We start from the raw sequence: 11,435 nt of genomic DNA on the forward strand, positions 1-11,435 counted from the left end.
ATTTGAAATAATTAGTATTTGAACATTTCTTACTGACAGAAAAGACAATTTCATATAGTCCACTTGGCTCAACATAATAGATTAAATCAAATACTTTTTTTTTTTAAAAAAAAAGCAAAAGTGAAAGAGGTGTCACTTCTTCTGAAAGAAAGCAGAGAGGAGAATAGGAACAATGTCAATAGCTTCAAATCCACATAGATAATTTCCAAACTTATAGGCATATTATGAAGCAAAAGTTTATCTTCAAATCAGTCACTAAGAAATCAGAATATAGATTTCCAGAGAACATTGTTAGTTTGTTAAAGTTGGTCAATATAGACTTCATTGAGTGCTTATAGACAGATGCATGTTTTTCAAATATTATCTCTGATCTTTAAATCAAGTAATAAAGTGCATTACTCAGGAGGAAACTGAGGCCCAGGGACATTAAATGACTTGTTCAAAGTGGAGCAGATAATAAGTGGTAGAACCAATAAAACAACACATTTCCAACTTTAAAGTCATACCATGGAAATTCAGATAGCAAGGAAGTTAGAACGGTACCGCGTAGCAGTTCTTTGTAATATTTTATTTGAGGGTTTCTCAGTTTAAAACATTCATGATTTTTCCTTATAGCAATAGTTAGTGCTAATAAGAAGAAATACATAGTAGAACATTTGATATCATATTGAAACACCTAGTAGAACATCCCAGTCCTTAATAAATGAGCATTTGCTTGTGTGCAGTGCTTAGTGAGGCTATCTCAATGTCATGGCTGTGATCATTAAGATCACAAGGGCAATTGGGGCATGGTAGTCTCCCAGGCAATCATATACTTCAACTCTGTACATGTGTGTTCGAAGACTTAGATACTATACAAGTTAATTTGCAAGTCTGTGCTCTCTGACATTGTCTTTTGATTTAGTTTGGAGAATATATGAGTTTCAGCTGGAAGAAAATTTCTAATTCCCCTAATCGGTAGGTGAAACTGAAAAGAGCCAGTATAGCACCTTCCTAACATGTTCATGGGACAATGAAAATGAATTATGCCACCCTGAACTCAAGTGCTTTTAGCAGAAATACTCAATAGCTTTGTTTTCTTCTACTAATACTTTATATTTCTTTTTAGTTCTCTTCTCTGTAGTCTAAAATATCAGTGAAATATGCCCATGTCACATCTCTCAGCTCTGCCTGTCTAAATACTACTCTGGGAGGGATTTCTTTATAGCAACCTCAGAAATAATTTAATCCCAGAAGGTGTCTACATGGAATATGCTCCTGGAACTAGTCCATTCATCTATGACAAAGTTTCAAGTACATAGAATCCATTGCTTTTATTGAAACAATGCAGATATTTTAAAAAATGACCATAATCTACCATATTTATACACTTATTCATTCACAAATCTTATCCAGTATCTACTACAATCACTAAATTGGTACTGAGAATCCAAGAGTGCACCAGATAGACAAGTTCTTCCTCTCATGGTGTTGTAACAGAAAGACACACCCTGTCAGATGTAGTTGGGTTTTTTTTGTTTTTTGTTTGCTTAGTTTATTAGATAAAGTCAAGAAAAAACAAAATGTGAGTCTCTTTGTATTTTAATATTCACCATTCAACAATTATTTATAAAGAGCTGTCACTTGTAGGTCAAAATTGAACCTAGGTTAGATGCTCACAATCTTTCCTTGATGAAAACCATGGAAGAAAGAGGAGATGAGGAGGAGTGGGAGAAGATCAATAGTGGAGGGAACACATTCTTATTAAGGATTAGACATGCACCAGGGTTGAAAGTGTCATTCAGGGAGTCTCTGCTCTGAGCCTCAGACTTCATTCCATATCTCTCTTTCATATTGTTTTTTTGATCTTCTCTTTTCTGTTCGTAAGAATTGATTTAAAACTAATAGCCTTTGGCTTGTCAATGACCCACAAACTGTTAGAACTGGAAGTGCCTAGAAAGCACATCTAGCTAGCACACCTCATGTTACCAGAGCTCCCCACTGGTCCCCACTGGCTCCCAGAACTAGAAGAACTTCCAGGGCAACAATCTTTTCCTGCCTGCTTTTTTGGAAAGCAGTAATGTAAACCTTTAACCAGAGGAAGCCCAAGATTCCTATGGAATGATCAGCTCAAGAAGGCATCCTCTTAAGATTTTCTGAATAGAAGTCTTCCTGTGACTTGAGAACAGGAAACTACTCTGACTGGCATCATACAGGGTTTATATTTTTTGGTTTTTGTCACAATGTCTTCCTTCTTACATCTCTCAGAGAGAATGACAGAATCAAAAGCAATGAAGGGACCTTCTAACACCTTCCTATCAGGAAAGGACCTTGCTGCTCATCCTTAGAGTTATTTTTTTGTACTCTTTCTTAGGGGTTTTAAGGGGGGGGAACTAAATTGAACCTGCTTAAATAGATCAAGTTTCTAAATGTACGCTGCAGTTGAATTTCCAATTTGAGAGAATCTGATGTAGCTTCGGAGTGTTCTTTATCTCTAATTCACCACGACTAGGCTCACTTTCCTGAAGCCCACTAAGTAGACTTGACATTGCCTTACAGGCACAGCAGCAAGCCTTTCTAAAGTCTATTAGTCAGTTGTATTTCAGGATGATCTATACCCCAGAATAAATAGTAAGCCAGATGCAATGACTTATTGAAAGGTTGGATATATGCAATATCCATCTTCCTTCATTCAGCCTACTGTGACAAACAGCAGCCATGTGAGATATGTGGGATAGGTGTGAGTGTGAAGTTTGTGTTTCTCCTGGGTCACTCATGCCTGTGGCATGACTCTACTAGTTAGAGTCTCAGATAAGCGATTAAGACTCAAAAAAACAGGAAGGCAAATGATAACAGGAAAGGAGGACATAGGAAGAGAGAAACGGAGTAGAAAATAGAGAAGCTGTAAAACATTGGCTCTGGTGCATGGTTTAACTCACAGATGTGTGGCTTTCAGCAGCTGTGTTGAAAAGTCATGCTTTGATATTCCACAGCAATATGCCATTTCCAATTCCTAAAATACATGCATACTTTATGCAAATAAAGAATTCAAATTATTAAAAGAACATATAATGAAAACTTCGTGACTTCACTTAGATTTTGTTTATTAAGTATTTTTAGGGTGAAAGTGATGTTTGCTTATTATAGTTCAAGAGTTAATAGGAAATTGGCTGTTCAAGGTAAAAGTAAATCAAAACCTCTTGAAAGTCTTTCAATACATTACCAGGACTAAAAGAGTCATAATCAATCCCATGTTGATTGAATGAATGGATGGAATAAATAATTGGTAAAATAATTAAGAAAGAAGAAGCAGCTGAAATTTTTCATTTTTATAGGGCAACAACTAACTCAGTAGGCAAATATAGCTGATATAATTTTAAATATTTAAAATAAGTTAGAGTTGAAGTGAATTAATAACAGATGATTTTGAACCCTATTATACTATCAGGAGCTGAAATTTGCTTGGGATTGTTTTCAGAAGAGAACAAACTGACTCATCTTCTTGGAAAGGAATTTGAAGTGACAAAGCACCATGGATCTAACTTATATTCCCAAAGACTTATCCAATTGTCTCAACTTTGGAAACAAATCCTGCCCTCCCACTCATCGCTCTTTTTATGTCCGAGTGATAATGTATTCGGTTATGACTGGAGCCATGGTTATCACCATCTTTGGAAACTTGGTTATAATAATCTCCATATCACACTTCAGACAGCTTCACTCTCCTACAAACTTTCTGATCCTCTCCATGGCAACCACAGATTTTCTGCTGGGTTTTGTCATCATGCCATACAGCATGGTGCGATCAGTGGAGAGCTGCTGGTATTTTGGGGACGGCTTTTGTAAATTCCATGCAAGTTTTGACATGATGCTAAGCCTGACCTCCATTTTCCACCTCTGTTCCATTGCTATTGATCGATTTTATGCTGTGTGTGACCCTTTACACTACACAACCACAATGACAACCTCAATGATAAAGAGATTGCTAGCATTTTGCTGGTCTGCCCCAGCTCTATTTTCGTTTGGTTTAGTTCTATCTGAGGTCAATGTTTCTGGTATGCAGAGCTATGAGATCCTTGTTGCTTGCTTCAAATTCTGTGCACTTACTTTCAACAAATTTTGGGGAACAATATTGTTCACTACCTGTTTCTTTACTCCTGGCTCCATCATGGTTGGTATTTATAGCAAGATTTTTATTGTTTCCAAACGACATGCTCGAGTCATCAGCAATCTGCCTGAAAACACAAAAGGGGAGGTGAAAAATACCCTATCTAAGAAAAAAGACAGGAAAGCAGCTAAGACCCTGGGTATAGTCATGGGGGTGTTTCTAGCTTGTTGGTTGCCCTGTTTTCTTGCCGTTTTGATTGATCCATATTTAGACTACTCCACTCCCATAATTGTGCTTGATCTTTTGGTATGGCTTGGGTATTTCAACTCTACTTGCAACCCCCTCATTCATGGCTTTTTTTATCCATGGTTTCGAAAAGCTCTTAAGTACATTGTATCAGGAAAAATATTTAATTCCCATTCAGAAACTGCTAAACTGTTTCCTGAAGCACATTAATGAAAAACCATTATAGAAGTTAATAGAATATTGAAAATGAGATTGCTATTACTTAGTCCTGCAGTCTATACCCCAGATTACTATGTTATTCTTTGAAATTTCTGTAATCCCAGTTCTATAACCTGTACAAGAGCTACTTTCAACATCTTGAATCAATTAATAAATGTCTCATTTATTGTTAACTCTGTGTCCAATGTACATGGTGGGGAAAATGTACAAAAGAAATATAAAACAAAGTTTGGAACAGGTTCTACTAGATTTACACCTAACTAAAGCCAATGTAAATAAAGAGATGGTTTTGTTTTCTATCTGATCCTACTTTGCAAGTTCAGAAAAGGGAAGATCCTTGTGACTAATTTGAGCTTTTAAACATTCCGCTGTCATTTATTAAAAAAATATCTAAAAATGCTTTACATGACATTGACATGCTTCTCTTAAATATCTTAAATTGTTTAAATGCTGCATGCCCCCCACACCCCATGCCCAGGCTTCTTAACCAGCTCTGAACATGCTGGGTTAAAGGATCACCTTTGCCCAGGGTTTCCAATGGCATTTACCCATGAGAAGCACCCTTGAGAGATCAGTGGATGGAAAGAGGGTAAAATCAGGGTACTTTTCTGCAAACCTGCCCCAGAGATGGCTGTACTCCTCTAAGAAAGGCCATCTCAAGTCCCTTTCCATGCAGCCACCCTCTTAAGAGTTCCTGTAACTGCTCCATTCCCCTGCTACTCTGATCTTGCTGGGGTGGTGGCTCCCTCCATTGCTGCTTCTGGGTACAACTCTGTTTCTTGCTGGTTTCCTTCCACCAGCTGTCCTCACACACCTTTGCAAACACACCCTTCATTAAACTCTCCTCAATCAGCCAGAGTGATTGCACCATCTGTTTCCTGTTGGACACCTGAGTAATGTAATTTTCATTGCTCACAGATGATGTTTAGAAACTCTCCCCCATGCATCAAGTTCTATATTAGCCTGATTTGGCATTTCTTTGTTTTTTTCCACATTTAATTGCTCTGCTCAGCTCTACATTTCTCTAAAGGAATCACTGACCTCCCCAATAAGTAGTTCACCCATTCGCTCCATGGGGACTACTCAGCCTCCTCCTCCACTGGCCACAGTTCTTTTCACTTCGAAGATCTGACTGTCCATTTGAGATTACTGGTGTCCTGATTGTCATTGTTGATTCTTTGAGGTAATTTTGGCCTTTAAAATTAATATTTCATTTGTAAAATAATTCTGAAACACCTAGTCCTTTCCTAAAATCTTATTTCATTTTTTTAAAAAAACTTATCACAACTTTTCACAACTTTCCACAACTTTTAAGCAGCAGTTGCAGCCTAACTAATTCCCTTTATGTTTTAGTTTTATTCATCAAACTTAAATGTTTAGGTTCCCTTTGTGTTTATTCAATTGTCAGTCTAATATCTTAACTTTTCTAGTATTTTTAATAAATCTTGTTAATTTAGTGATATACTAATGTGAATTTTATGATTCTTAAAAAGTAGAATACCATTTAGAAACAGTAAATTTCACAATTGAAAATTCATATATAAATCAATTATTTAATAATACATCTAGGCAGAATCAAAAAGCTATTGTAATAAATATTTTTGAATGTTAAATTGTTTTAAACCTTGCAAATACTAAAAATGACAAAGATTGTTTTTTGGAGTGAACACAAACTGTATCAACAGTATGGGTTTGATTTACTTTGTTATGTGTTCTTTTTAATATTGTTATGAGAAATTTTATTGTTCATATGCACAAAATGCAATTCTACATATGAAGATATCCTTAGATTTGTACTTGAAGAAAATTGGTCTTGATTAATCACGTACTCTTTGTACTAGAGTATTATACTGATTTTACATCATCAGATTTGTCCTTGATGTTGGTTTTCCTCTATTAAACTGAAGATTTTCTTACCTCTCATCATTGCTGAACTAGAGCAGATTAAGTTCTCATTGAAATGTTACTTGAAACATCTTAGTGAGTTAATCACCTGGTTGCAGCCTATGAGTTCTTTGGTATATGCATGCCCTGCTCCTCACCTTTACCTCCAGGAAAAGAAAACAAGTCATTTTCCCCCACAAATAGGATTTTTGTCATTATTAATAATCTACATTTTTAAGTAGAGTCTTGCGCTAGTATTTTATATCTATTAACTTGTTCAACTGTCTCATCCCTAGTTAGCTTTTCCAGTTCTACCACCTTCACCAACAAACTCTGCAAGTTTTCCCAGTTCGGCTCCTTTACCATTCTACCTCTATAATGTAAAAATCATGGAGAAGATGAATATATTGGCAAGGCTTTGTATGTCTTCTCCAAAGCCATTTGAAATCACTTGATTGATGGCTTCTTTCAAGTCACTTGGACATAACTCATGGGTCATAGTTTCCATCATCTTCCTCTAGATTGGGTAGACTTGTTGGTGCTGAGCATAAAAGGTCTTCCAAATCTGGTTCAGTTTTTAAGTAAAATTAATGCCAAACAAATGAGGGAAATAACCATCAGTAGTCTTGATCTCACCTGAATTTCAATCATGGTCTGACATATTTTTGACCGGGGAACACATTTTGTCTCACATAAAACTATGCAATGGATGTAGGCAGTTTTGGAAATAATGCCCTCAGTAATTAGCAGGAATTGTCTAAATGCAGCTCCCCATTCTGCATAACAGTGAAGCTCTCTTTGAACACACAACATTTGAGACCATCAATACAATTTTGGGTCCTTGAGTCCTTATCATTAGTGTTTTTTCAATATTTCTTATATTGAACATAGTAGGTGCTTTCACATAATGCCAATCTTTCTCAGAAAATATAACAACCACTTTCTTCTTAGCTGACTTTTGGTTGTCTTTTCTAAGATGTTATTTCTTGAAAACAGTCAAATTTCTAACTCATAGAGTTAAAGCATTTTCTAAATCCATAGGCTTAATCTGTTCTGGTCACTACTTGCCTTTTTGGTGTCATTCCTCCTTTCTCCTCCTCCTCCTCCTCCTCCTCCTCCTCCTCCTTCTCCTCCTTCTCCTCCTACTCCTCCTCCTCCTCCTCCTCCTCTTCCTCCTCCTCCTCCTCTTCCTCCTCCTCCTCCATTTCCCCTTCCTTCTCCTCCTCCTTCATCTCCTCCTCCTCCTTCATCTCCTCTTCCTCATTCATCCCTCTTCTTTCTCCTCCTCCTCCTTTGCCTTCTTCTTTTCTAATTCTATAGATCCTAGAGCTTCAAGTTTTTCTGTGTTTTCACTTGTACTTTATCATTTCTATCTGTAAACATGTAGTTAAGCATTCTCTAGACCCTATCCCTAGCTAAAACAGTTTAATTTTTTTTATTAAAATAATAAAAAAGAAAACCCTAGTTTTAAAAAAAATTGTTATTATTTTTTTTAAAAGGCTAACACTTACATATAAATGCCCTCAAAAGGAACTCAGACTGTGGCCACCCCAAAATCTGTTCTTTATGTTTCAGCAGGTTGAAAGTTCACTGAGGAGTTATCTTAATATTAAATCATGTTTTTTTAGATAAACACCATTGAAAATTTCAGTTCTTTCCTGGCCCAAGCCATTAATAGACCTACAAAGAAGATACATAAATATCGAAATGATTGTTAAATTATAAATAACAGTGGAGTAGCTCCTTTGGTAAAATGATTTATACTAAAATAACCATAACAACAATGATGATAACAGTAGTTTATCTGCATAGAGGATCTTGCCAAACTCCTAGGGAACTGGCAGTAAGCAGGTCTGATTTATACTTCCCAAGTCTGAGAACCCATTCTAAGTGAACCCTGCTTCAGGCTTCCGGATTCTGATATCCCCACCACTATCCTTGTATTCCAGCCATAGAAGGTAAGTGCTTCCTACAATACTAGTTGTGTTGATCTTAGAGTTTTTATTTTGTTTTTACCTTCTTAGTCCTCCAGTACCTCTTAAAACAATTTCCTAAATTGATTTCTCCCTATTTAAGTAACAATTTTCTATCTTCCTGACTGCATCCTGATTAAAGCAATCGATATTTATTAAAAATATATTATAAATAAACTTAAGATATCTATCTAGGAAAAAGTTTGGAAAGCACTTTGTCATGCCAGATGAACATAAAAAGAAAACTCATGTTCCTCAAAAAATGAAAAAGAAAATAGAAATACTAGATGACCCAACTATTCCACTCCTTGGGTACACATCCAAAGGAATCAAAGTCAGCATATAATATCGACACCTGTATACCCGTATTTATCATGGCACTTTTCATAATAATAGAATCAGCCTAGATGCCCATCAGTAAATGCTGCATTTTTTAAAAGTAGCACATATACACAATTTAGTGATATACTAATGTGAATTTTATGATTCTTAAAAAGTAGAATACCATTTAGAAACAGTAAATTTCACAATTGAAAATTCATATATAAATCAATTATTTAATAATACATCTAGGCAGAATCAAAAAGCTATTGTAATAAATATTTTTGAATGTTAAATTGTTTTAAACCTTGCAAATACTAAAAATGACAAAGATTGTTTTTTGGAGTGAACACAAACTGTATCAACAGTATGGGTTTGATTTACTTTGTTATGTGTTCTTTTTAATATTGTTATGAGAAATTTTATTGTTCATATGCACAAAATGCAATTCTACATATGAAGATATCCTTAGATTTGTACTTGAAGAAAATTGGTCTTGATTAATCACGTACTCTTTGTACTAGAGTATTATACTGATTTTACATCATCAGATTTGTCCTTGATGTTGGTTTTCCTCTATTAAACTGAAGATTTTCTTACCTCTCATCATTGCTGAACTAGAGCAGATTAAGTTCTCATTGAAATGTTACTTGAAACATCTTAGTGAGTTAATCACCTGGTTGCAGCCTATGAGTTCTTTGGTATATGCATGCCCTGCTCCTCACCTTTACCTCCAGGAAAAGAAAACAAGTCATTTTCCCCCACAAATAGGATTTTTGTCATTATTAATAATCTACATTTTTAAGTAGAGTCTTGCGCTAGTATTTTATATCTATTAACTTGTTCAACTGTCTCATCCCTAGTTAGCTTTTCCAGTTCTACCACCTTCACCAACAAACTCTGCAAGTTTTCCCAGTTCGGCTCCTTTACCATTCTACCTCTATAATGTAAAAATCATGGAGAAGATGAATATATTGGCAAGGCTTTGTATGTCTTCTCCAAAGCCATTTGAAATCACTTGATTGATGGCTTCTTTCAAGTCACTTGGACATAACTCATGGGTCATAGTTTCCATCATCTTCCTCTAGATTGGGTAGACTTGTTGGTGCTGAGCATAAAAGGTCTTCCAAATCTGGTTCAGTTTTTAAGTAAAATTAATGCCAAACAAATGAGGGAAATAACCATCAGTAGTCTTGATCTCACCTGAATTTCAATCATGGTCTGACATATTTTTGACCAGGGAACACATTTTGTCTCACATAAAACTATGCAATGGATGTAGGCAGTTTTGGAAATAATGCCCTCAGTAATTAGCAGGAATTGTCTAAATGCAGCTCCCCATTCTGCATAACAGTGAAGCTCTCTTTGAACACACAACATTTGAGACCATCAATACAATTTTGGGTCCTTGAGTCCTTATCATTAGTGTTTTTTCAATATTTCTTATATTGAACATAGTAGGTGCTTTCACATAATGCCAATCTTTCTCAGAAAATATAACAACCACTTTCTTCTTAGCTGACTTTTGGTTGTCTTTTCTAAGATGTTATTTCTTGAAAACAGTCAAATTTCTAACTCATAGAGTTAAAGCATTTTCTAAATCCATAGGCTTAATCTGTTCTGGTCACTACTTGCCTTTTTGGTGTCATTCCTCCTTTCTCCTCCTCCTCCTCCTCCTCCTCCTCCTCCTCCTCCTCCTCCTCCTTCTCCTCCTACTCCTCCTCCTCCTCCTCCTCCTCTTCCTCCTCCTCCTCCTCTTCCTCCTCCTCCTCCATTTCCCCTTCCTTCTCCTCCTCCTTCATCTCCTCCTCCTCCTTCATCTCCTCTTCCTCATTCATCCCTCTTCTTTCTCCTCATCCTCCTTTGCCTTCTTCTTTTCTAATTCTATAGATCCTAGAGCTTCAAGTTTTTCTGTGTTTTCACTTGTACTTTATCATTTCTATCTGTAAACATGTAGTTAAGCATTCTCTAGACCCTATCCCTAGCTAAAACAGTTTAATTTTTTTTATTAAAATAATAAAAAAGAAAACCCTAGTTTTAAAAAAAATTGTTATTATTTTTTTTAAAAGGCTAACACTTACATATAAATGCCCTCAAAAGGAACTCAGACTGTGGCCACCCCAAAATCTGTTCTTTATGTTTCAGCAGGTTGAAAGTTCACTGAGGAGTTATCTTAATATTAAATCATGTTTTTTTAGATAAACACCATTGAAAATTTCAGTTCTTTCCTGGCCCAAGCCATTAATAGACCTACAAAGAAGATACATAAATATCGAAATGATTGTTAAATTATAAATAACAGTGGAGTAGCTCCTTTGGTAAAATGATTTATACTAAAATAACCATAACAACAATGATGATAACAGTAGTTTATCTGCATAGAGGATCTTGCCAAACTCCTAGGGAACTGGCAGTAAGCAGGTCTGATTTATACTTCCCAAGTCTGAGAACCCATTCTAAGTGAACCCTGCTTCAGGCTTCCGGATTCTGATATCCCCACCACTATCCTTGTATTCCAGCCATAGAAGGTAAGTGCTTCCTACAATACTAGTTGTGTTGATCTTAGAGTTTTTATTTTGTTTTTACCTTCTTAGTCCTCCAGTACCTCTTAAAACAATTTCCTAAATTGATTTCTCCCTATTTAAGTAACAATTTTCTATCTTCCTGACTGCATCCTGATTAAAGCAATCGATATTTATTAAAAA

At 35.8% G+C, this 11,435-nt stretch overlaps 1 protein-coding gene across 1 annotated transcript; it reads left to right on the forward strand.

Annotated features, from left to right (window-relative positions):
* The first annotated feature begins 3,511 nt into the window (after positions 1-3,511).
* LOC113176932 (trace amine-associated receptor 3) lies at positions 3,512-4,543 on the forward strand. The gene has a single exon (XM_026381491.2). The coding sequence runs from the start codon at positions 3,512-3,514 to the stop codon at positions 4,541-4,543; it is 1,032 nt and encodes a 343-aa protein (XP_026237276.1).
* Positions 4,544-11,435: the final 6,892 nt, after the last annotated feature.

This window comes from Urocitellus parryii, chromosome 8 (genome assembly GCF_045843805.1).
Source record: "Urocitellus parryii isolate mUroPar1 chromosome 8, mUroPar1.hap1, whole genome shotgun sequence".
Taxonomy (NCBI): Eukaryota; Metazoa; Chordata; class Mammalia; order Rodentia; family Sciuridae; genus Urocitellus; species Urocitellus parryii.